This window comes from Dendrobium catenatum, unplaced genomic scaffold (genome assembly GCF_001605985.2).
Source record: "Dendrobium catenatum unplaced genomic scaffold, ASM160598v2 original_scaffold_144855, whole genome shotgun sequence".
NCBI lineage: Eukaryota > Viridiplantae > Streptophyta > Magnoliopsida > Asparagales > Orchidaceae > Dendrobium > Dendrobium catenatum.
This window is the reverse complement of record NW_021463285.1, coordinates 485,990-513,692: the sequence shown is the minus strand read 5'-3', so window position 1 is coordinate 513,692 and position 27,703 is coordinate 485,990. Positions and strand designations below refer to the sequence as shown.

Below are 27,703 nucleotides of genomic sequence, written 5' to 3'. Positions count from 1 at the left end.
TAATGTTATATAAAAATTTTATCACGAGTAATTAACATTCAAATTGCTACAAAATATTTAAGAATCGCCCAAAGGTTGATTAGTCATTTTGTACTATTGGATATAAATGTGATAAATTATCATACTTAATTAAATATATTTAGTATATCCAAAGATAGCAAATATATTTAATTGGAGTATGTATAATTATCAATTATGAGAATTTTATTTTAAGCATCAATTATGATTACCATTGTATATTGTAGTATCACCCAAAGGAGAACTTCAATATACATTTTATTGATTAATGAAATGTTATCTGAATCTGTTTTATGTTTTAAATTTAATTTTCAAATCATCGATATGTGAGAGTCTTGTATTTTATTTTGCAGCATCTAATTCTGTAATTCTTCATTCGCAAGCTTCATCTATTATAAAGTTCAATGGGCTTAATTATTCTGAATGGAGTGAACAAATCCAGTTTCATTTAGGTGTTTTGGATCTGGATTTTGCACTACTTAATGATAAGCCTACTGCTCTTATTGATACAAGCAGTGCTGAAGAAAGATCTTTTCATGAAGCTTGGGAAAGATCAAATAGATTAAGCCTAATGTTTATGCGGATGACTGTAGCAGACATTATTAAGCCAACACTTCCAATAACAGATAATGCTAAAGAATTTATGAAGTCTGTGGAGAATGTTTCTCAATCTGAGTCTGCTGATAAGTCACGTGCTGGAACTTTAATGGGTATGTTAACCACCATAAAATTTGATGGTTCTCGTACTATTTATGAGCACATTACTGAAATGACTAATATAGCAGCAAGATTGAATACTATGGGAATGAAAGTGAGTGAAAGCTTCCTTGTACAGTTTATTATAAACTCATTACCTCCTGAATATGGTCCATTCCAAATTAATTATAATACTATTAAAGATAAATGGAATGTGACCGAATTACAAAGTATGCTTATTCAGGAGGAATCAAGGCTTAAGAAACAAGGAATTCACTCAATTAATCTCATAGATCAACCAGATTTTAAAAAAAAACCAGGAAAGAAAAATCCAAAGGGCAATAAAGGACACCTAAAGCTTAATGTGTCATCTGTCCAAATCCAAAAGAAGGAACCAAAGAATGATAGATGTCATTTCTGTCACAAGCGTGGACACTATCAGAAAGATTGCCTGAAACGTAAGGCTTGGTTTGAAAAGAAAGGTAAGCCTAGTGCTTTTGTATGTTTCGAATCAAATTTGGCTGAGGTTCCTTATAATACTTGGTGGATTGATTCTGGTTGCACCACTCATGTTTCAAATGTGATGCAGGGATTTCTTACGACCCAAACCATAAAGCCAAATGAAAAGTTTGTCTTCATGGGAAATAGAGTCAAAGCTCAAGTTGAAGCCATTGGAACATATCGTTTGATTTTAGATACTGGACATCATTTAGATCTTTTTCAAACTCTTTATGTACCTTCTGTTTCTAGAAATTTAGTTTCTTTATCGAAACTCCTTTGAGTTATTATAAAATAACTCCTATGAGTTATTGTAAAATAACCCATATGAGCGTTTATTGTAAAATAACTCCTATGAGTTATTGTAAAATAACTCATATGAGCATTTATTGTAAAATAACTCCTATGAGTTATTGTAAAATAACTCTCATGAGGGGTTATTATGATAAATTCGTAGGAAATAACTATTGATCCTCTCTCTCTCTTATAAGGTGGAGTTATCTTGCTCCATAGAGGATTAACTCATAATAGAAGAAAGTGTAGGGAGAATGGAGAGAAATCGTAGTTCGAAATTCGACGAATTCAAAATGAATCAAGGTATGTTTTTATTCCGATTAAAGATTGTGAAAATCATCTTGTTTTAAGATCTTGAGGATTTAAAACTTATGTAGATTCAAGTCTTTTTTTTGTTTCGATTTCTTTTACATAAATTATGATGCGAGTTCTTGCAGGAGTTAGAGAACTCTATTAAGTCTTACAAATGGTTCGAATGTCATCGGATTCTCCAACTCCAATTATTTAATATGCTCTATACAATGCATATTTACTACATTTAGCCAACACCATTCCCGAGGAAGGACATCATTTGCAATCAACAATCAACATTAGTAGAATCATTTCAACTAGTCAAGATCTCCTGATTTTTCTCACTTTTGAGGTTTCCAAATAAAAATTATGACGTCTCGTATAATTATTGTACCCCTCTCTCTTATCTATATATGTGATGAACTTAGTATAAAGCTAAGACGTTAACCTCGTTATCTCTCTACGTGCAAATATTTTGACACATAATAAGTTTAATATGCCAAAGTCCAAACATTTATTTTAGAGAAATTGGATATCTCATCTATTTAAAGACTAAAGAAAAACTTCATCAACAATTTACAATAGGCAATGCACATGAAATTGATTAAATTACAAAAATATGAGGGGCTTATTAGTAATTTACTCTGCCTAAGTTTTATCTTATTTCTTCCTTTTTAATAACTTCCTTTTTAATAATCGATAAGTCTTCTTTTTGTGGCATTTTTCCTACGCAGGCGGCCAACACGTCTGTAAGCCCTTGCTTTACTTCGACGGGTCGTCTCTCTGGTTCTTTTCCTCTCACTCTCTCATCCTGATTCCGCTTATCTCGCGATGGATGAAGAATACGATGTAATAGTGCTCGGAACCGGACTGAAAGAGTGCATCCTCAGTGGTCTTCTCTCCGTTGATGGCCTCAAGGTATTTTTTTCATTCATTCTCCTTTTCCAATCGCCGCTGATCTATCTTTTGACATAAACTTCTGTTATCGGATCGGGAATTTGCGGTCCGATCATTTTTAATTAGAAGCGGTGATTGTGTTTTCACTGAATTTATTGATCTCAACTTCGTCCGATGTACTTTTCCGGTCTTATTATTGTTGCGATCATTTTTAGTGAGAAGGGGTGGCTGGTTTTTAATCAACTGGTCGATATTAGCTGCTTACGATGTATTTCTCCCATTTTATCATTGGTTATTTGAATAGTGAAATTGGCAGTTGAATCGGCTCTGTGTTATTTTATGTTTGGCATTATTATGCATATATTGAACTGGATCCAATGTAGGCGCTAGTGTTGCGATCAGTGTTTTGGCTTGCTGTCTTGAATACTTTTTTTTTTTCTGGGACAATAAAAGATGGAATTTTTTGGGGGACATTTAGGCCAAGGCAAACTCACTAGTTGGAGTCCTATGATTATGTCTTACAGAACTCCCATATGAGGATTTGACATGGAATTTTGTTAACATTTTTCATTTAAGCGTTTTTGTCGGAAGTTTTATAATGTTGCGCACAAGGGATCTATTCTTTCGTATTTCGTTTGACTGTAGAGTCTCTTAATTGTTTGCTCTTCAACCTCCATTTTGTTTTTCCATTTATTCTTTGTTAAAGATGGATTTATATTACTAGTTTGTAGACTTTAGTTTTTGGCATTTGGAAAAAATAGTGTTTATCTGCATTATTGTGTCTCTGTTGAAGATATTTATTAACATATTTTTCATTGTTTCAATAGGTTTTGCACATGGACCGCAATGATTACTATGGCGGAGAGTCAACTTCACTTAATCTCATTCAGGTAATGAGCATTTTCAAGTATTGTTTATATTGTAGAGGCTTAAGATTATGTTTTTTTAGTAAATGCATGGATCTTACCCCATGATGGTTATCTAAGCTTAGTATTGGCACTGCACGTCTATTCTTAGACTTGCATGGTTGGAGTGACTGATATTTGTTAAACAAAGAGTGCCATGCCGCTACTGATACTTCATTACCCACATTCGGAAGTGCGTGAAACTAGCATTTGTTATATATAACTATTTCTTCTAATTTTTTAATCACGTTCAAAATTCCTCTTGCAGATGATTATTAGAATTTTTCCATTGCCTAATGAAATCGTTTTACATTTTTGCCTATCAATTTCTTATTTTGTTTTTCATTTCAGCTGTGGAAAAGGTTTAGGGGGAGTGATAAACCGCCAGCACATTTAGGTCCTAGCAGAGATTACAATGTTGACATGATCCCAAAGGTACTCTTCATTTTTTGGCTTGTACTTATATTTGCACAATTTTTAACACCGTAGAAAAAAATGATGTTTTTGCTAATTTTGATTTCATTTAGATTTTAACTAAAGTATACTAAACCTGCTGTTGTATGTTACTGAACTATAATTCAAGTGGCATTGCCATTTGCTTTCCAAAGAGCATGGAAAGGCTCAAATCTCGCAGCAACTATTTCATAACTGATATAGTTCTGCTACGATATGCTGTTTAATGAAAAAATTTGCCAAACTCTTTTAGATCTTTTGTAGAAAAAGAAATTGCTTAGTAAGAGATAATTGGTTCATCTAAAAGCCAACATTAGTTAAAAACATTTTGTTTGTTTTTTATGTTGTGTGCAGCCCACCAGACCCGCACTGCAGGATGAGTGAACCGCTCATTGTGAACAAATGTGCGTGTAAGATGCTCGCTACTGCGAGCGGCGAGCCTTGCCAGCCGCCGGTCCTAGCATGGCTGTCCGCACTGTCGGATACCGCTAAGCCGCAGGACGACTCGACGTCATTCCGTACACATCCCGTCCTATATTCATGTTGTGTTTGGTCTCGATGGCCGTCATCGACGATTCGACGTCCGCGTCACGTCCTATCACTCATTCTCAGTTCCAACAGTGGTTAGCAACGTTTACAAAAATAGGTCAGGTTTGAGTCATGTCAAATAGAGTCGGGTCAGTTCCGGGTTCAATTCGAACCCAACCTATTGACCTAAATTGACACCCTTAGGAAAAAGCAAAGGCAGTGAAGTAAAGACCCGTGGTGGAGTTGTTGCTAAATTCAAGAAGCAAAATTCTCCAAGATTTGGCAGAGCCAAGACGGGGCCGGCAGGGAGCACGCACGCGATCACCGATGCGGTTGTTTGGTCGGACATGTGTCTTCACGCAAATTGGAGTCGTGGTAGCAGGATCAATAACCTCAAAGCTAATCACGTAGGTGTGCGCAAGAAGCGAGCACTAGGCTCAGGATCAGATAGGTGGCTCATGCGAAGTCACATGTTGGAGCGCGCATGGGTGTCCGTGGAAGTTAGGCGAGCCAGAGAGTTCTTGGTGCTGGAGCGTGAATGTTCCACGCAGGAGCAAGCAATGCACAAGGCACAGCCCGGATCACGGGAAAAACAACGACAACTGCAGGTGCTTGTGTGTTAGAACGCGCTGGAGCTGGAGCTGGAGCTGGAGCCGTGGATTGGAACTCACGGTGGAGGCCATTCGCGAGCGGTATTGGGCTTGGTTCGACGGGTTTGCTCGTGGAGTTAGTTTAGGGAGACGACTGAATTGCAACAAGCATGAGTTCTTGTAAACAAATGATTCTTTGATTGTAAAATCGGACCAAGGTGGAGATTATAATATTTTGATTTGATTTTACTGACGATGTTCCACAAGGCAACACAACGGTGTCTAATTCCTATATACAGGAGGTATAAGATGTTGTAAGGTGACTTTCTCTTGTAAAGACCATTTGAATTGAATAAGGGATACAGGTCCCTGTTAGCTCCTTTCTCTCTTCCCTCTCCCTCTCTCTCTCTCTCATTCAAGAAGAGTTCTTTCTTATGCAAGAATCCTAGCATCGGGCTTAGATGATCTATGTTAGTTGTCTTACTTGAAGTCTAAATGTCTACTAATAGATGGAGTTGCTACCAATGGCATTCTAGATTTAATGTCCTCATCAAATTGCAATTTTTGTTATTTCCTAGTGGAAATTGTTCTTCGATTGTAGATCTTTACTTGCATTTACTTTTATTAATTATGAAACGTGTTTTTGTCAGTTAACCAAGCTTCCATATGTGGCTTAATTTTACTTTGTTCTTATGGCATTTTATTACTCTCACACCAGTATTTCTTGAATGTTGGAAAATAGGGTTGGTCATTGCAGAGCTAATCTAACTGGGTGTTTCATTTAATTGTCCTACACCATCACTTTTATAAAGCTTTATATAAACTCGTTGACATTATTTAACTTCATTGTCATTTTGATCATATTTTTTGTGTCTAAGACATGCCATGAAAATGCTTTCTTAAAATAAATTGAACTCAAAGCCCTGTAAATATTTTAAATTATTTTATCAAGGAATTTTTATGCTCAAATTCTGTATAAACCCGTCCTGAGGTTATTTTTCTTTTTGCAACAGTGACAAGGAAAATGACAATGGAATTTCACATTGTAATACTCTATTGTGCCTTAATATATGCAACATACACGATAATGGAAGTGCGTTTACTTTGTGATAAACTCCTTTTTAGTGTATTGCTTAAGCCATTTATGATTTGATAATGTAGCGATTCTGAGTAACTTGTGTGGCAGCTTCATTCACTCTGGTTGTAATTCAAGTTTTATTTAAGTTAAGAAGTACAATAGGGAATTTTAGAATTGTTTATTCTTAAAATCAATTGGTCGTTTTAACCACGAACTATCTAATGTGTCCAAATAAGTCCCTTTACTATTCAAATCTGATAAAAAAGTATCCTTTGGCTCCTCAAATATGATTAAAAAGAATCCAATAGAATGACTATTTTGGATCATATTTGAGGAGTCAAGGGATTAAATTGAATACATTATATAGCTAAGACTAAAGGTCCATTTGATGTAGTTGCAGCTTTTTGTAAAAGTTGATATAAAGTTGTTGCGAGAAAAATAACATTTTTTTAAATCTCCCTTGGGTATTCTAAATATTTTCTTTTTTGAAAAGTTTGAACGGCATATTTCTTGCAGCTATCCAATTTTAGCAGATCTGGTTCTCAAAAGCAGATTCTCATAACAAAAATTTCTAAGACGTAGTAATAAAATAGTACCTAAACTGATGTGTGGCATTAGTTTGAAAAATAAAGCAATGAAAAAGTTTCCCCGATCTAAAATGGCCTTAGAAAAATAGTCTATGGACTATTTTGACATTTTTCTCATCAATTTGAATTCTTAAGATGGTGGAATGGACTTTTGATTTAAGGAAGTTTGTCCTGTAGGCTAGAGAAACCATTGCAATCATCCGTTCAAATGCTGGATAGGTGCCCAAACTTTATCAATTTGTTAAATGCTTAATTAGTCCTGCAGTTTAAAAGTAAAAAATAGAACAAACTTGGTGGTGTATGATCTTGTCAAATTGATGATTGCAACAGGATTAAATAATCTAATAAAATGTTCTCTCCTCTTATTCAATAGAATTGGTTGCCCTTGTCTTCTTTACATTAGCAATGTAGAATGAGGCTATTTTTTTTTGGGGATTTTTACATACATAACACTTCAAACTATTATATTTACTTATCTAACACCCAAAGTATACTATTTACATACCTACCACCTAAATACACCCCATTTCATCAAAAATACCACTCCGTCGGAACTCCGTCCCGAGTCTACCTTTCGCTCGGAAAATTTCACCACCTCCTCCTCCCTTGTCGGCTTCAACTATGGCCTACTCGGCGATAACCTCCTCTCCCCAGACAAGGTCGCTCCTCTTCTCCACTCCATCAACGTCGGCCGCATCAAGCTCTATGGCGCCGAACCCTCCATCCTCCGCGCCTTCGATCTCAAACACCAACATCGAGCTCATTATCGGGCTCCCCGACCGCTGCGTTCTCACAATCGACGTCAAAAAAAAAAATCTCCCTCTTCCTCTATGTCAAAACCCGCCGGATATCCTTCTTCGCACTTGAAGCCTTGATGACAACAAAATCCATTGTTGAAATCTTCCTCTTATGTTCAAGAAGGATAAAACCAGAGAGCTTCAACAGCTGTTCTTTTCCGATTCCATATGGCAATGGCGGTTTAAGAAATCTATCTTAAAAGCCGCCGTCCAGTGTCAAAAGCTCTGTACCGCAAAATTAAAATTATTTGTCCTTTTTCTCCTTCCTCTGCTTCTTCTTCTCTCTGCACAAAGAAAGGATTTTATTCCATTTTATTCCTGCTAGAGTCCTTCGCCTTCTTCTCCTTCTTATTTGGTTAAAAATAAAGTGTTTGATTTTGGAGGAGAAGAGAAAAAGGCATAGGCGCCACCTTCTTTGGGGCTGAATGCTCACCGGAGCGCTAGCCAACGAACGGCGGGTCATACAGATAAAGAAGGCAAATGTATAGAATCACATATTAGCTTAAACATGAATTTCATTGCTTAAAGTGGATATGGATGAAGATTCATAAGTGGATTCTTGATTTTTCATGATATAAAATTTTGACTGAAAGAATGATTTCATTCTCACCAAAAAATTCTTAGCCGAAAATTTTGGTGATGAGATATTATCGCTTCTTCCCATGCGCTAGGAGAGAAAGGGAGATAGCTGGTCGGAAATGTTTCTCGTGCGCAAAACCTTATTTTCGAGTAGAAGAGAAGGGCAGCAGTGTTATAGGCATGATGTCATCGTCCACACCAGTAGCGGCAACATCTCTGCCCATGCTAGCGTTCTGGTAAGCTTTTTCATCTCCCACTTCATTTCCGCCGCGTAGTCTCGGGCTAATTTTGACGGAGCGGAAGACGGAGTGGTAGGAGTGGTATTTTAGAAAGTAAAAGACGTTTTAAGTGGTAGGTGTGTAAATAGAAAAGTTTAGATGTTAGATGAGTAAATAAGAAACTTTTAAGTGTTATGTATGTAAAAATCCTTTTTTTTTTAAATAAGGGCACAATGAACTGTGCACAAAAATGAATTTATTCTGAGCACCCATTTGGTTCTCATATAGAGAACATGTTTTAAAATTGATGGTTTCATTTTCACTTATTTTGTTTGTGCAAAGAGAACCATTACTTCTGATGGATTTTGATGATGCTATAGAGTTTAAAGCCAATATTGATTTCTTAATACATCCAATCAAAAGATGTTTTCTAACTTCAAGCAACCATATGAGCCCTGAGGTTGTTTGGTTGTTGATTTAATATGAGAAGTAGTAGATTAGATATATTAATACAGAATAGCTTGAATCTGTATGCTGGCACTTGAGACTTCTTTTCCAAATGAATGGCAAGATTTTACTTGCTTTGTTTTAAGAAATTTAAGTTCGTTTTAAGTTCTTATTGTATTATGCATAAGCAAGGTAGATAAGGTTATTCTTCTGTTTTGAAGTTTCTACTTTTCTTCATATTTTAGTTGTCAACATTTATTGCATCCACTTGTCCAGGTATAGTGAATGAAAAATTTTCCTTGAAATGCTAACATTTCCAATATTTCTTGAGTATAGGTTTAATAGAAATTCAGATCCTACTAAATTTATTATTGGTTGCATATGGATTTTTTTTTTATTTGAATGTTAACTATTTGCTTGCTGTGGTTTTCCCTTTAACTACATTCCAAATGAGATGTCCAAGGATTAGATGTCATTTTGGAGCATTTTGAATTATCCATTATTCTATTTTTAGTAGAAAGAAAAGCACATAAGTTTCTCTTTTGATTTGTTGGACATGATTGTTGATAAAAAACCTTGAGTTTTGGGTGAGTCCATATCAGCAAACGTATGGCATGTACAGTGGGGTCACTGGGGAAGTTGATGCATCTTTTTCGCTAATTTTATTTTCCCTTAAATCTTTTAACATACAGTTTTTTTGTTTGATTTTAACCACCTTGTAAATGTGTGCATACTGCTTCTATGCTTGATATTAATCCACTAGTGAAAATGTACATATGTATAACACTGCTTACTATCAGCAAGCTTGTTGCTTTTTCCAGCTCTGCTACTCTATCAACTATCTGAAACTAATTGTACAACTTCATCATGGAAGATATTTTGAAATTGTTTTATGTTCTTATGTCTAGTTCATGATGGCAAATGGCACTTTAGTTAGAGTACTCATACACACGGATGTTACGAAGTATTTGTCTTTTAAAGCAGTAGATGGGAGCTACGTCTATAACAAAGGAAAGGTAACCCTTCTGCAACTACTTGCGTATTGGTTTATGTTTTACCATACTTTCTTATCATATTTGTTCTCCAGCACTGACACATCCTTTCTTCATTTGTGTAGGTGCACAAGGTTCCTGCAACTGACATGGAGGCACTGAAGTCTCCATTGATGGGTTTGTTCGAAAAACGCCGAGCAAGAAAATTTTTCATATATGTGCAGGATTATGATGAGACAGATCCAAAAACACATGAGGGATTAGACCTAACAAGATTGAGTACTAAAGAGCTGATTGCGTATGCCTCTGATCTTTTTTCTAGTAATTATTTATTAGGCATTTGAAATTTTTATTAACAATTTCCATGCCACAGTTTCTTCGTGTGCATCTATTTCTATTTTTGCATTCCTGTTCTAGTTATTATAAAGATTTTTTGCGGATTGTATTTATAATATATTTTAATGTGTAGGTTCAATTCTCTATGATGATCAAGTACGCTAGGTCGAATACATTTTAGCTTCTAAATTTGGCATAGAGAATCTTGAGCATAATTGATCATGTGCAGTACTTGTGCTGGATATGTTATATCTGAAAGTTACCATTGACACTTCAAAGTTTCCTTGCAAGAATCAAAGAAAATCCTCATATTTTTTTAGAAGATGTTATTTTCGTAAAATGACTTTACTTGCCTTTGCATGTTGATTAGTAAACAGTCCATTTTTGAAGTTCTATATATCCCTAAGGGAAGCTTAACATACATCAAACTATAAAGTGGAGAAATATTTGGTGCTTGGGATTTTAGAGTTATTTTTCAAATTGAAGATTATAAGTATTTGGTGTCTAGAGACAAACTGTGAAACGAGTTTATACGTGACAAGGTTGGAGTTGCTCCAATGGCAGATAATATTAGAGAGAGTCGCCTTAGATGTTTTGGTCACATAAAAAGTTGGATTTTTTATGACCTTGTTAGGAAGGTAAATGTATTAGATTTGGCCTATGTTTGGAAAGTTAGAGGTACACCTAAAAAGACTTGGTTAGAAAGTATTAAAAATGATAATTTTTTAATTAGATTTAAATGAGAATTTAACTCTTAATAGGACACAATGGAGAAAAAATATTCATTTAGCCGACTCCACGTAGTGGAATAAATGCATATTTATTTATTTATTTATTTATTTATTTATTGCTTATAAGCATGGGATTTTAGTTATCTATAATTGATGAGCTTTTTTTTAATTATGACCGAGCCCAACATGGATACTTTATTATGATATTAAAAAAAAAAAAAGAAACATTAGGGTTTGATATTGATAAGTTGGGATTTCTAATACTCGGCTATTTGAGAATGAAGTTATTTTAAGATTTCATCGTAAATCTTTCTTATTTACAATTAACCATATATTAACTATATGATTATTTAAGCTCATATCTGAGGGCATAAGTCATTTGTTATTTATCGGAGTATTTAACATTCACTAAGTGATTGTTTGACTACAAGTATTTAAAATTTATGTGTATTTTAACTACGGTGTGAAATGAATACAGTGCATTTGGAATACTAGAGTTGTTTCTTTGGTTGTAAAATAAATTAAAGAGATCATTTTTTGTTTTTATTGGAAATAAATAATCTAAATAAAATAATAATAATAAAACAAACCTAGGGCACGGGAGTGGGGCATTGGTAGAGATTCACGAGGTCGACAAGGGTGGCTTCATAGCGTTGTTGAGAGTCGGAACTTGTGTAGAGGAACAAAGTTCATGTTGTGTGGATGACATCCTTGGGGTGTCACAAGATCTGGGAGATCATAGGAATGGCTTGCACTGCATCGCTCATGGGGAGGGATGGAAGAATCACGTGATCGGTGATGGTTGTCGTCACATGTGAGGAGGGAAAGAGATCTCATTCCGCAACGCATTTTGATTTCACCTAGTTTTGGAGAGTTCATAATACTCCAAAAATGAACTTAGAGGTAGATTCCAAATCCTTCAATAAATTATTTTAAATTTGTTTTTATGCCAATCAAACACCTAAAATTTTATAATCCTTGCATTTGGTTTACTATATACTTCTAATACATCAAAGCAAATAGCCCCTCAATATGTTTTTTATGATGTCTTATGAACCTCACTTGCTTCTGTTTTGCTTATAGGATGTAATTGTCTACTTGTTTTATTTTAAAAAGAAAACATTCCCCCTTGTTAAATCTCTGACATAATTTTTTTGCTTTTTAATTTGTTACAATGGCATACACATTGCTAAATATCCTAATACATTACTCCACAAGTTGCATTTTTGTCCACTCAATAATTGCAGACGAAGAAGTTTTGCTATGTTTATGTATTGTTGAATTGATTTTTTTTTTTTTATAACTTTGAGTGAATTTAATCATATACTCACACACACATGCACATGTAAGGCCTCAAACCCATGACCTCTTAGTTGGGAGTCTAAGATCCTAACTAATACATTAAGGTGGGCTGCATACAAGCTCAAAATATTTTAAATGAAAGGCAAATTAAAGGATTACAATAGTCAACTTTTGATGGAACTAGACAAGTTTTGGGTGGAGATGAAGAATGTCAAGCTCAAGGTTATCACGCGCAAGGTGAAGGAGCACGTTACTAGTGTGATTTACTTTTACTTGGGGGGGGGGGTTTACATATATAACATCTAAAATTACTACTTTTAGATATTTAACACCCAAATTTTGCTATTTACTCATATAATACTTACAAATTTAAACAACCAAAAAATATCACATATCCTAACCTCTATCAACGCCATTACTCTCATCTCTGAACGTTGTGGCTCCCTTATACAACAAAGAAGTGTGAAAGCAACTCCCATTGGGGCCATGAGGGCATGCAAATGGGATCCCACCCATCGTGGCCACAACAGCATGCAAATGAGATTCCATTGCGAAGGTCGGTTGAGGTGACTCATTTTTAGGAATGGCCGCGACATTCAAATAAGGTTGAAGTTGCAACAGGATCATCATCTAGAGTTTCGCGGAGAAGAACGAGCCATTCGGAACGTGAATGACAATGTTAATGGAAGTTTGGGTAGGTGGTATTTTTATTGTTATTTAAAGTTGTTAAGTGTTAACTGAGTATATAGTATAATTTAGATGTTAAATACGTAAAAGCAATAGGTATTAATTATGAAAATCCTCCAACTATATCACAGGGCATTAAAAGGTGGAAGGAGGATGTTTCTAATCACTGTAATGGCAGCTTGGATCCGAACATTTTGAAGGACTTGGCTTGGTAGTAGCATTTGCTTTTCATGTAGGAGGATCTCATCACATTGGCAGCTTTGTGAGAGATCTCATAGGAGGTGGCGACATGGGAGTGTGGTGTGCTAGTAGATCTCAGCAAGAAGCTTTTATTGAAAAAATTTATTGTGAAATCATCTGTGAGAAAGTAAGAAGAGTTAACAAAATGGGTGTTGATAGAATGTAAACAAATTTATGAAAATTAAATTGGATTACACATATAAGGCGGTATGAGTTAAAAGATCTGATTATACAGAAATGATGGTTGTTTTAAGAATTTTACTTGCGATAGATTAATGGTGTATTTTTCATTCTTGACAGAGAAGATGCTTAGTGTCTTTCCCCTGCATCATTGTACATATCTTTAGATATATGTAAGAGATTAGCAATTTCAGTTAAACTAGCCCTGGTTTTATTGCAGAAAAGTACCATATTATGTATATCAGGACATAAAAATGAAATAACTTGAAATGTATTTTAGACTGCATGTCCCAGAAAGTTAAGCTACTGCTTATATATTGGTATTGCCTTACTCAGATGTTAGTTTTAGCTGCAAGAATGTTAATAGAAAGGAAAAAAAAAAAGAAGCAATGACTTAATAAAAATAACAAGCAGATGACATCAAAAGAAGTTTAAGAGTTTGACATGCTGTTTAGGAATCATTCAACATCAATACGGCCAAAAAAAATCATATAACAAACAAAACATTACTCTTCTCATTTAGCAAACATTAAAAATTTAACTATAATGATTTAGCATGTAATGACCGCTACAACAACAACAACAACAACATCAAACCTTTGTCCCACTACGTGGGGTCGGCTACATGAATCCTTTTTCGCCATTGTGTCCGGTTAAAAATCAAATTCTCATCTAAATCTAATAAAGAAAGATCATTTCTAATATTTTCTAACCAAGTCTTTTTAGGTCTACCTCTATCTTTCTTAACATAAGTCAAATCTAATACCTCAACTTTCCTAACCGGGTCATCGGAAGGCCTCCGTTTAATGTGACCAAATCATCTAAGGCAACTCTCTCTAGTCTTATCTTCCACTGGAGCTACTCCAACCTTTTCATGTATATGCTCATTTCGTATCCTATTTCTAAGGGTCAAGCCACTCATCCACCTAAGCATCCTCATCTCTGCAACACTTAACTTAGTATTATGCTTCTCTTTTAATGGCCAACATTCGGCACCATAAAGCATTGCAGGTCTCACCACCATCTTATAGAATTTTCCCTTAAGTTTGAGGGGGACTTTTCTATCGCACAATGAGCCCGATGCATTCCTCCACTTCAACCATCCAACTTGAATTCTGCTGATAATATCCCCATCAATTTCACCATCACCCTGAACAATAAATCCAAGATATCTAAAACGTGTACTCTTATTAATGACTTGATCGCCCAAAGTCACAATCCCCTCACTAGATCTATTTCCACTAAAATTACACTCCATATATTCAGTTTTAGATCTACTCAACCGAAAACCTTTAGACTCTAAAGTTGACCTCTATAATTCAAGTTTACCTTCAACTCCCTCTCTAGTCTTATCAACAAGAAGAATATCATCAGCAAAAAGCATGCACCAAGGTACATCCTCTTGCAAATGTCTAGTGAGAACATCCATGACTAAAGCAAAAAGATATGGACTTAAGGCTGATCCTTGATGTAATCCAACCGAAATAGGAAAATACTTGGTCAAACCACCTTATGTTTGAACACAAGTAATAGCTCCTGCATACATATCTTTAATGATTTGAATATAAGCATTATTAACTCCTTTCTTTTCAAGAACTCTCCATAGCACTTCTCTTGGAACATTATCATATGCAGATCTTGCTTATTCTCTCTATATTTCTCCATCAAACCTCTCAATAAATGTATGGCTTCCATAGTAGACCTACCCGGCATGAATCCAAATTGATTTTAAGAAACATTAGTATCATGCGTCAACCTATGCTCCATAACTCGCTCCCATAGTTTTAAAGTATGACACATTAATTTAATTCCTCTATAATTCACACACTCATGTGCATCACCTTTATTCTTAAAAATATGAATTAACACACTCATTCTCCACTGATCTGGCATCTTTTTAGTCTTCAAAATAGTATTAACAAGTTTAGTAAGCCAAGAAATTCTTTCATCTCCTAAGCATTTCCACATCTCTATTGGAATATCATCAGGTCTAATAGCTTTTCCATACTTCATGTAATGACCGCTGCTGTTATAAAATCACCTAACAAATAAATTATTTGTTCACTCTCATTTAGTAAAAAAAAAAACTTAATTAATGAATTATCATGGAATGTCTATTGCAGTTTGTTGGTTATCACTAAATATTAGAATACTTGTTGTCAAGTATTCATCAGTTGAAAGGCAATGCATGTTAGAGCTCAAAGTGCGAAAAGTAACCCAGCATTGTGAATACTTTAGTATATGCAAAAGGTTTCAGCTATAGACTAAATAATAATTTTAAAAAGCCATAAATGTGAGCGGACTTTGGGAGCAGAAAGTTGAGAAGTAGGGATGCAATGAATTGACCTTTTGGGTGTGGATGAGAAAAATGATTGAAGTGCGATATGATATGGTTTGTTAACATGAGTGGAAGTTTTTGTATACAACTAAATGAGATGGTTAACACAAAGACTTGAGTTGCCTGAATTATGTGGTTAGAAGTTGCTTGTAAGGGTTTGGATAAACTATAATGTATTCTATCAACTTTTTGTTACAAGTATGACTTCTAAAGAAGATTAAAATGGCCATTCCCAATAGTTGGAAAAAGTCTTCGGCTATTCGCGTATTGGCCATGATGATAAGTATGTGCTATTTTATATAGTTTTTTATTGATCTTAATAATACATATGATTGAGTACCAAAAGAATTGGTCAATGCACGTTAAGGAAGAATGTATGTTAAAGGAATGTTGAAGTTATTGAATAAATGCATGACATCATGCCAACTCTTATTAGAAATAGTTCTTGAACTACTAACAATATTTCTATTACAATATGATGCTTTGTTGCCTACTTTCTACATATGATTTGGTTGTAATTGGTGATACATCTATTAAAATAAATAAAAATTTAGAACAATGGGAAAATATTTAAATTTTATAGTTATTAGGATCATTAGAACAAAAATTGAATTTTAATATGTGATTTTATAGGGTATGATATTAGTAATTATTAATAAATATTTTTAGAAGATGAAATGATACATATATGTGATAGGTTTAAGTATCTTAATCTATTAAATAGAAGAATTAAGATATAATCATATAACTTTAAAATTAAATTTGGGTAGTTAAAATTAATAAGTGCTTTGCAGTGTTATGCGATAAGAGGATATCGTTGAGAATTTATAGTATATTTGATAAAAATATAATTAGACCGTCAATGTTATATGAATTTGAATGTTAGACAATAAAACAAGTCTTGATAACTAAGTCAAGGTTGACAAAAATAAGAATAGTAAGGTGGACATATGAAAAAACTAAAAATGATCTATTAAGGTAATATTATTTTAGTGATATAATTGAAGTGATAACTATTGAAGGAAAGGTAATCGAAAACAAGCTTTAGGTGTTTGGGGTAATATAATGATTAATGAATTATAGAAAATGCACTAGTTAGATAAGTGGATAAAATCAATGCTAGAGGATTAGAAAGGAAAATGGTATGATATGAATAGAAGTTTTTTAAAATGATTTGCGAAAAATAGTTTCACCTCTTACAATACTTAGCATGTACAAATGGAAAATGAGGTTTAGTAAAGTCAATCCTATATAATTTGGATAATGCCATTGATAATAATAATTATGGGTTAAAAATTAGGCTAGAATGAGTCCTTGCCAAATTTTTTAGTACTTTTGATAGTTCTACGACCATTTTTTGAATATATAAATTTGAAATTCTTCCATCAAATTATTGTTAATAAACTTGCATGATGTTTGTTAATGTAGATATTATATTAAGATTATGGTTATGTATTTGAATCAAAGATCAATGATCACTCTATAACAAGATTAGTTTTAGCTCAAATAAAGATTTAATTGAAATGAATGAGCCATTCCTAGCTCAAATTTAACTTTGATTTCAGTTGAGCTTAGATTACATTGAGTCAACTTGAGGTAGTATTGAAATGTATGCATATGCATATAGGAGCACATAGAGACGCACCCACACAATCCATATCTAGGTTTGGCTTGGCTCGAGAGTAAATTGAATGATTTGAGCCAAGCTTGTGTTGGGTTTGGATTTGCCCGAGATGAAATCATTCAAAGTCCTAATTAAGTTATATTTTAAAGTTAATTTTGGCATATAAAATGAAGCCAGTACCACCACTTAAAGAAAATAATTATACATTATGCATATCCATTCTAAAGAGCATGGCACGGACCTCACAAGTCCAAAATATCTAATTTAACTCTCTTTTTTTTTTGTGGAGCTAATTCTACTTATGTATTTGTTATTCTGCAATTAAACATATAATATTGTATTGGTTTGAGTATTGAATGATAAACAATGCTATTGATAGTTGAGTTGCGTGTAACAAAATGAGAATGTTAAGTGAATGTGTGAAAACAAATAGGAAGCATAGTTGAGGTAATGATTCTATCAAAAAAATAGTTGGAGTGACATATATTAAAATAAAATAATTGAAAATAGACTTAGATGGTTTGGACATGAACAATGAGGATTAGAAATGTGGCACTTAGATGAATGGATAAAATTAATTTTAAAAAAATCATCCATGTCTATGGCCTTTTGAGTAAAAAAATCTTCTGATAGGAAACACTTATTGAAATCACAATAAACTTTGTTGAATTTGAATTTAGCAAAATGTAAAAATCAGAAATAAGTAGAATGCAGGGGAAACACGAGCGAGAAATGATTATATTGATAGTAGATGATAGAAAACACACAAGATACAATTGATACTCAATTGGAGAGGAGTATCTGGCTCTCTCAATCTCTAGCCGATGACTAGAGCCCAAAACACCCTAAGAATACTCTTAAATTCAGCAAACAAGACATCCCCATAACCCTATGAAAAACACTCTACTTAAAGCATACAAAAAATATCCAAAATCCCCAAATAGCCCATTGCATTTGAATTCTTTCCATCCTAGCAGTCACCCCTCCTTGATTGGCGGAAGCTTGTCCCCCTAAAACAGGCGAAATTTCTGCTCTTAATAGGTACAAGCCTGTCCGCCTAAACAGGCAGATCTGTTCCGCCTCCAAACAGGTGGGATATATTCCGCCTCCAACAACTGGTCCATGTTAGACCGGCTGGACCGGTCTAACATCTTCAAAGAGAGATGAATTTGTCCTAGAATTGACAAAATGTAATATGTCAATGATTTCCAATTTGGATCAAAATTTCTTACATCATGTGAATTTTAAGTTAATTTAGGTTTCTTTGATTGGTTTTTGCACCTTCAGCCGTAGTCAAAATACATAGGAATCTTCTTATACAGCATGAGTACTTTTGCAAGAATGAAACTCAAAGGATTTATAGAGGCCTGAAACACCTCTTCCTCATCTCAAGTATAGCTATACGTGCATAAATAAAAGAATTAATTGATTACTTTTGTTGATGTTGATTGGTGATTGCTAATTCTATTTTGTTGGATGGAATAAAACCTCTGGGCTTTAGAAATTCACTTCTACATTTGAATAATGGTGCATTAAGGGTCCGTTTGGTACGGCAATAACTATTTGTAGAAATATTGTAGTAAAAGTAGATTTTTGAAAGTTGGTGGTGGTGTTATAGATTGATTTTTTTAAAGGTCAGACAATCACTTGCTTATAATCATCACACTCTTGCAGATTTGGTTGTAAAAGATTGCTTCTCAATACAAAAATTTTTAAAAATAACAAGAAAGTTGTAACCAAACATAAGTGTGGGGGCTCTAAAAAGCAAATCAGTGAAAAGATCCCTCAAACTCACCCTATGTAGGGTGAGAACCTCTGATACCAATTTGATAGGAAATACTTGAGTTCGCAAGTAACCCTAAGGTAATACTTGAGTTCGCAAGCAATCCTAGTCGAAATTAGTACAAAACAGAGAGAAATCTGCTGTTGCAGTAGGAAAATCAGCACCTTCGCAGCAGGTTTTGCAATAAAACAGTGGAAAATTGGGAGGAAAATCAAAGCATTCACTAGTAGATGCAAGAAAACGATAAAAGATACAATGTTCTTCGATTCGAGAGGAAGAATAACTCTCCACAAGTCTCTAGCAAACCCTAGAGCCCAAGCACACAATGAGATCTCCAATCTTTCCTTCAAAATTCAAGATGAGATTCAATTACCTCCTAAGCTCCTAATTAACAATAAAGGACAATTACAAACTTCCTAAAACAGCCCCTCTCATTCAAATTTTCCCTCCTAAGTTGAATTAGACCAAGCATGGCCGACCTCCCCTCCGCCCCCCCCTTCTTTCTCGGTCTTCCGCCCCCCCCCCCTTTTTCTGTCTTTCGCCGCCCCTGTGAGGCCCGCCGTTTGTAAACATGGAACGGTCCAGCCGGCCCCTCCTGGGCCGGCGGCATATCAGAATTTTCCATTGACATAAAAAATTTAAGTTTGATTCCAAATAGTATCTGTTAGATCATTTTATAGCCAGGTAGGGATGTGCCTTATTTAGCATGTTAAGAAGTCTTAACTGCTTTTGCATTACTGGATGATTTTCTGCATAACATAAGACTGTTTCAAATATGCCAGCTACTTAGAAGTTGAAACTTTATATTCTTTTCATTCAACGACATTGCTTCTTAAGTTGATTTGATATAAAAATTTTGCATAAATTGGAGAACTTATTTTGTTTATCTTCGAATTTCATTATCCAGAAGCTCAAAATCATTCAGGTTATTTTTTCTTGCATAGGAAATATGGCCTGGATGACAACACGGTGGACTTTATCGGTCATGCGCTGGCACTGCACAGAGATGATAAATATCTAGATGAACCAGCTCTAGATACTGTAAAACGAATGAAGGTATCATTTCTTGGTGCTTAGATTGCTCAAAACTTGCGTAATTCAGCTGTAGACTTGAAAATCATTTATACTGTGACCCATGAGGACCTTTTTTTTTTCTCTCAAGAGATGTTAAGAATTTTTCACAGGATAGGCTAAGCAGGCAAATCATTAAAATTGCATAATTCAATGTGCGGGCAACCCAATGTACTGGCCTTTCCCATGCATGGATCTTCAAACAATTTTGATTTTCTAGTTTATTCTTTCATTTTGTTACATTTCTCATCAGTGGCTGCAGTTTTTCTGTATTGTTGTCATTGCAAATATGTGTACTACATGAATTGACTTGTTTTTCACCTATAATACTCTCTTCTTTAGTTTCTTCCATATTTTATTTGGAGCCTTATCCATAAGTCACTTATGGAATCATCGCCACACCCTTTTGCTAAATCTTACGTGTACTCACTGATCATCATCATCTTATTTCATTTTATCATCATTATCGCATTAGTTGTGGTGTGGAATATGCAAACTCTTTTCCTCCATTAGTTACCTTTTATAACTAAATTTAATGTTTAATTTAATGAGCTTCCTTTTTTATGCTATTTCTAACCATCATTTGCGGGACCATTTTGAATTTTTGATCCTAGCACTCTCGTAGAAACTATAGTCAACCTTAACTTGGTTGGAAGAAGGCTGAAGTAGCGGGAATCTATATGTGCATCAATAGCTTATTCTGAATCTAATGATTCACATTAATTACTGATTTAGAGTTAAAACCATTGCTTCAATTCATCAAACAGAAACAAAGCTCTTTTCCCCGTAAATGTCATATGAGGGTGCATGATCAAAACCTAATGAATGGCAGCTTACTTTCTTTGGGATAAATTGACGTAATATTAACTTGGATTCTTCTGTCCGCAGGAGCAAAGTTTAGCATGTCTTTGAATAGTCACAACGTTTGTGTAGGTTTTTTGATCCCTCGTCTACAAACGTGATTTGATCCTCATACCTTGTATGTTCAATTCATCTTATCCTGCCGGATCATTATTATCTTTATTCCAAATATTTGGGGTCTACTTTATGATTCCCTTTGCATTATTAATTATTTGTTAGCTTCTGCATTTGTTATTAATCATAATTTGCATGAATCATTTTTGCGCAAAATCTATTCATGCTACCATTGAGCTGCCCCTTTTCTTTATATTTCTTTTACGCTAACTCCTGTATATTCTGCTCTCTATTTTATGTCTAAACCATTAAAGTCAGTCTCCCATAATACTTATCTTCAAGAAGCGTTACTCTTGTATGCTTTATTATAAATATGCTTCTGTTTATCTTCTAATTTGACTTTTCATTGATCTTAACATTTACATTATCACCATTCTCAATTTAGTTTTGACATTTTTTTCATGTACGCCTGGATCAATACAGGGTAAATAGTCTTATTTTATCAACCTGTCATCTAGTATCTGATTTTCTCCATTCACATTGTATGATAGGTGGACCTATCGATTCTAAACACACCCAGTTTTGTCATTATTAGCTGTATTTCCATCTGGATCATGATCATTATAAAAGATCCATGACATCTAAACTTTTCATCTTAGATATCACTGACTGGTCACTTCTTGCACTTTACAAAGGTTTCATATTTTATGCTTTGGGTTTTATTCAATAAATTCTATGCTCCCTAATGTTTAAGTTAAACTTTAAATTTAGGCCGACCTATCACGATTATTCCATTTAAACATACCATGAAATATGATACTTGATTTATGAATTATCATATATTTTCAAGAAGGAACATTATTTGATAACTAGTTTTATTTACCATGCATCTTAGAAATTTGCTTGGGTTTGTTTCTTGATTAATGTTGTGAGGATGATTATGTTCATGGGTTTTGTTAAAATAGTTGATTTTTAAAGATCCAAAAATGCCACATGCCTATGATTTGGTTGTATTTATGTGCTTTTCTGGTAATTGGCGGTAGATTAAGGCCCTGATAGGAAACACTTGGATTCCCAAGTGTTTCTCACCAAAACTGAAGTAGATCCGATGGAAACTGCTGTCCACAGCAGAAAAACACAGCAAATCTGCTGTTTACAGCAGTTTACAGCAGAATTTCAGAGGAAATTGGAAAGAAAACTCAAAGCAAGATTTATATTCCACTAGTAGAAGAAGAAAACAGCAAAGATACAATTGATCCTCAATTCGAGAGGAGGATCGATCTCTCCCAAATCTCTAGACGCCGCTAGAGCCCAAAGAAAATCTAAATCTAAGAGATCTCAAATTTCAGCCAAATTCAAGATGCCCAAACCCTAGGAAAAACATCTATTTAATGCATACAAATCAAAAGGAATTCCCTAAGCAGTCCCTACATTCAAATTTCTCTCTGAAACCCCCCAAAAATCCTTCCTAAAACGCTCTGTTTGAGCGGTCGGTCCGCTCGTTCTCCGCCAGGAGGCGGAATCTCCACCGTTTTTGCAATTTCGTCCGTGAACCGGTCCCGCCTGGACCGGCTGGACCGGTCCAGTGGACCGGTCTAACAGGCCCCTCATTTGATCAATTTCAGCTCCTTTTAATAAAGCATCCACGATCACTTAGAGGTTGTCTTGGTTCATTTTTGGATCAGCTAAGCAATAACATGTAAAAGCTTCTAAGGAACCAACTCTAGTCTAGCTTGTGATCATCATCCCCAACAAGAGAGGAAATCATTCCATCCTCTTAAGTGCCTTAAAGGTGACTTTCAAAGGTAGTAAGCTTAAACCTATGGCACAAGAAGCAAACCTGTTGAGCCAATGGTATCACCCATGTTGATTTATGAGGCAATTTCCAACATTAACGCTGTTCTGGCTGGTTGGATTTTAGGGTTAGCGGTGGGTTTGGAGCTAGCCTTAATTTTTATCTCATTGGCCTCTTTATCTCTTTCAACCTACGCAATTTTGGGCTTGACATCAAAGACCACCCAGTTGGAATCAATGTTGACGAAATTGGTTGCCTTGCATTTGTTGACTAGGTGGATGGCTAGGCGAGATGCAACGACAATACACATTAAATTGCCGCACCAGGACAACCTTTCTAGCAGAGGTTGAAACTTTTCCCACTTTCCCATTACTTATGTTAAGCTCTCTTATATCCAAGCGAACTCTTGTTTTATGGAGCCTTCTATAAGGGAAACGAGTTGTTGTCCCATTTCTCTGGCAGAAAAACTCTCCAGCAAATTGTCGAAGTCAGGAGCCTCCATTGTAGTAAAAGATGAATCATATATCTTGATAAGGCTCCAAAATTATCATTTGAAATGCATGAAGAAGGGAGTATCTAGCTTTGGCGGCAAAATCAAACTCAGTAAGCTGGGGTGGTATCATGATTATAAATGCTAGGGGAGTTATGGTGGAGCCCTCTTCCCTTTTCTTATTTCACATTCTATGGTTGCTGTTCAAAGGCAGTCGTTGGGCCGAGCTCATTCTAGTCAGAAAACTGTGTGCAGCACTCTGGAGGATAAGATGGTTGGAAACAAATTGGATGCTTTCAAACCCAATTATTTTGACTCAAATAGGTTACTTAAGCGAGAACTGTTAAATGTTGTAGATTGAGCCCCCTTTTCAAGATATGCATCAACATCATCTTATTGGTCCAAATGTTTAGCTTAGAAGTGAGGGATCAAATTGTGCACAAACCACCTCGGACTCATCATTAAGCCTTTCCAGATCAACACTTAAGGAGTGTCAGATTGTAAAATTAGTGAACCCGTCTCTGACCTAACGTCCTACTACCCAATCCAAACATATATCAGCTGACATGCTAACCACCTTTCACCAACTAACAATCCCTGAGCAAATAGCGCATCAGTTGCTCAGCCAGGCTGCGACAGAGTAATTACCTGTTGATGGCTTACAGACATCGTTTGGCCGCTTCACTCAGCCAACTCCACAGAGGCCAATTCCAACCAGCCCCAAACCCTAGCCTCTCTTCCACTTAAAATAGTGAGCAGACTATAATTTGATAATTTCAGGGCACCATGTTGACACCCAACTAACAAGCATGAAGATTCATCTTCTCCAACAGAGTTAATATTCTATGGCTTCTATTTCCCCTTCAAGTTCCACAACCCCGAAGTAGCTCTGGTATTCAAAAGGTTTATTTCATGAACTTAACTCAGCAAAAGTGATAGTAGCTGTCTTGCTGAAAACAATGCATTCTGTATTCGGTATCACCCAACAGTATTTGGCATAGTTGTGTACGATGCACCCATGCCAATAAGTTCTGGGGAGATGTTAATGGGCAATCTTATTTCTAGCAGAATAATGTGCATTTCCAGATTGTACAAGTAGCTGAATTGTAGTTTTCTATTAAATGCATATGCGTATCTTATTTATCCGAAGCTTTGACCTGTTTTTGCACAGCTTTATGCAGAGTCTCTAGCTCGTTTTCAAGGAGGATCACCATATATTTATCCTTTATATGGCTTGGGGGAGCTTCCGCAGGTGAGCCATTACTTGCATTGTGTTTACATATATTTCTTTCATTCACTAGTTTATGAGTGTTTTCTGGAACATCAGGCTTTTGCACGCCTTAGTGCTGTTTATGGTGGCACATACATGTTGAACAAGCCTGAATGCAAGGTAAAGGCACTCTGTCATTTGATTATAATTATGTTTTTGGTATCTATTTGAGAAACTTAGTTGATCTTAGGCTGCTTTTTTCATGAATTTACTAATGTTCATTTGGTTGGACCTGCATCTTGTCGTGGGCAGGTGGAATTTGATGAGGAAGGAAAAGTTTGTGGTGTGACATCAGAAGGTGAAACTGCAAGATGCAAGAAGCTTGTTTGTGATCCTTCTTACCTACCTAACAGGGTAGAGTTTCCTTATTTCATTTAAACTTCTATTTTAGAATCTTATTTTTGAAATTAACATCCTCTTTCTAAGACAAGCTTAATAGCACTTAGACCATTTTCCGTTCGTGTTCTAGCAATTCTCCCAAGTAGTTTATGTTTTCAAAACTGCTTGATCAACATATAATCATTGCTCCTTTGAATGAATTCAAGCTGAAAAAGTTTATAACATAGAAAATTTTCTGTGTTTGATTTTAGATTTCTTTCATACCTTCTTTAGAGATTCTGCATGATTTTTCTCAGGTCAGGAAGGTTGGGAAGGTTGCAAGAGCAATTGCTTTTATGAGCCATCCCATCCCAAATACGAATGACTCTCATTCAGTGCAGGTTATACTGCCCCAGAAGCAGCTTGGGCGCAAGTCTGATATGTGAGTCCTAAAACCTCAAACAATTTATCTCTTTTGAGTCCTCGGCTGCTTCCCGAAGTTGTAGGGATTTTGCAATCCATACCTCCAGCTTTTAATCTTTACGTACCAGCTCTTTCTGCTAGTAGGGTAATCTAAGCATTGCACATGTGGTCAAACAGGTATCTTTTCTGTTGTTCTTATACGCATAACGTGGCCCCAAAAGGAAAGTTCATTGCTTTTGTTTCAACTGAAGCTGAGACAGACCGTCCTGAGTTAGAACTTAAGCCTGGAATTGATCTTCTTGGCCCGGTGGATGAGCTATTTTTTGATACCTATGATAGATTCGAGCCTGTCAATGAACCATCGCTAGATAATTGCTTCATCTCAACTGTAAGCCGTAACAGTTATTTACTAATGTTGTCATATGTGAGAAAGATCCATTCACATGTATTTTTTCGCATGCAGAGTTATGATGATACCACACATTTTGAGTCAACCGTAATGGATGTGCTTAGCATGTATAGAATGATTACTGGAAAGGTAATTTCAATACTTTACCTTGAAGTTTGCTAAGGGACTGTTTGGTAGCACCCCGGATTTGATTTAAGTAGGATTTTGTAAATCCTCTAAATCCGGATTTTGGAAATCCTGAGGGGCTTAAATCCAGAAAATTGTTTGGTAACATTCATGATAAATCCTCTTAAATATCAGGTGACTGTTTGGCTATAGAGCAGTATTTACTGAGCCGACTCTTCCTCTAGCGCCATGGATTTCCTAAATCCAGCAAAATATAGGATTTAGGAAATCCGGGATTTAGAACGAATCAGCGAAATTTTCCGTCTACAGCGGATTTCGTTTGCCGTGAGATTTGGTTTTGCATTTTATGCCATTTGGCTGGATTTCGCTCAAATCCGGCATAAATCCTGCTACCAAACAGCCCCTAAGGGTTAATTTGGTTACTTTAAGTTAGAAATTATGTTTTAAGAAATTATAAAGTTTATTAAATCCATCATTTGCTTGTATTTAGTTATACACTGCTGTCGATTTTCATTTCCATAAATTTTATCAGAACTCTCTTAAAAGTGATTATTTCATTTTTCTCATTCAAAATGAGTGAAAATGAAAATTTTGTTTTCTAAAACATGTTTTCTATTCACAAGCAACGAAATGAATGCTTTGATGCATCTATTGACCAAAGTTTTTTTATCGTTACATTTGTCCACTTGACTCAATATGTTAACTGTGACTCTGTTTTGCTTCCTCTGGTAGTAAATTTTCAGTTTAGTGGCTAATTGTATCATCATCATTAGCCTTATCCCCACTATTTATAACCTGTTTTATGAATCAACATTCTCCATTTTTTTTCCTATTTTGTTGTGCTTTGGGCGTGTAATTTATATTGTGATTTTTTTTTTTTGCTGAATTTGTATGTGTTATTTTTATTCAACCATTTTCATTGATTTCTTCCGACATCACTCATCGATCCTTCGTTAAATATACCCAAATGAGCTAATTTTATTTTTAACATTCTTATTTTTTCACACATAATTTGACAATTAGTGATTTGTTTATCAACCAATGCCAGAATTAACAAAATATAAATAACCTAATTGAACTTATACAAAATTTACATTTAAAGTTGCCTGTTAATCTTTTATCGCACTATAGTTCTGATGTACTTTTTCATTCTTGCATGCCTTATCTTCAGAAATTATACAATCATCTACATCCTCATATTTTGCAAAAGTTCTTGCTGGCAATATACACATATAAGTTTATTGTATATTATCGTTAAATATCTGATTTTCTTTCAGGACGTTGATTTGAGCGTAGATCTCAGCGCTGCCAGTGCTGCTCAGGAGTATTGATGTCTTCCTTTTTCTGCGCTTCTTTTAAACTCCACAGGATAGTACTCAGAACGATGTTTGCTTTATTTTCCTGCTATTTTACTTTGCTTATGCCATAACCCCTACTAACAATTATTTCTAAAAGATTTGACCAATGCATTAAAGCATTTATTTGCATCATATATTGGTAATTGTGTTGAACTTTATTTGTTTGTAATTCTTTGATGATGGGGATAAATTATGGCTGATTTAGCATTGCAGTTACTTTAAAAAGCAGTCAGAAAGTTGCCCCAAACGAAGCATATATCTATAAGAATTTATTAATGATCTTACTAAAGGATGTGTCCATCAATGCAAGGTAAGGATTTGATGTCCACAGTAAGTATGTGTGTCTCAAGGGATAATGATGTGTCATATTTCTTAGGGATAGAAGTCTTATGTGGTAGAGCTCTATGGACCTCAATAGGCAAAGGCTTGATAGAAAGAT

The 27,703-nt window shown here is 35.1% G+C and overlaps 1 protein-coding gene across 1 annotated transcript; it reads left to right on the top strand.

The window, feature by feature from the left end:
- The first annotated feature begins 2,511 nt into the window (after nucleotides 1-2,511).
- On the top strand, nucleotides 2,512-27,396 carry LOC110113191 (guanosine nucleotide diphosphate dissociation inhibitor 2). Its single transcript, XM_020845653.2, has 13 exons — nucleotides 2,512-2,715; nucleotides 3,522-3,584; nucleotides 3,951-4,034; nucleotides 9,785-9,892; nucleotides 9,994-10,166; nucleotides 20,034-20,145; nucleotides 24,532-24,612; nucleotides 24,688-24,750; nucleotides 24,883-24,984; nucleotides 25,266-25,390; nucleotides 25,549-25,759; nucleotides 25,835-25,909; nucleotides 27,184-27,396. Exons 1-13 carry the CDS (start codon nucleotides 2,629-2,631, stop codon nucleotides 27,235-27,237), a joined length of 1,338 nt encoding a protein of 445 aa, XP_020701312.1. The 5' UTR covers nucleotides 2,512-2,628; the 3' UTR covers nucleotides 27,238-27,396.
- The last annotated feature ends 307 nt before the right edge of the window (nucleotides 27,397-27,703 follow it).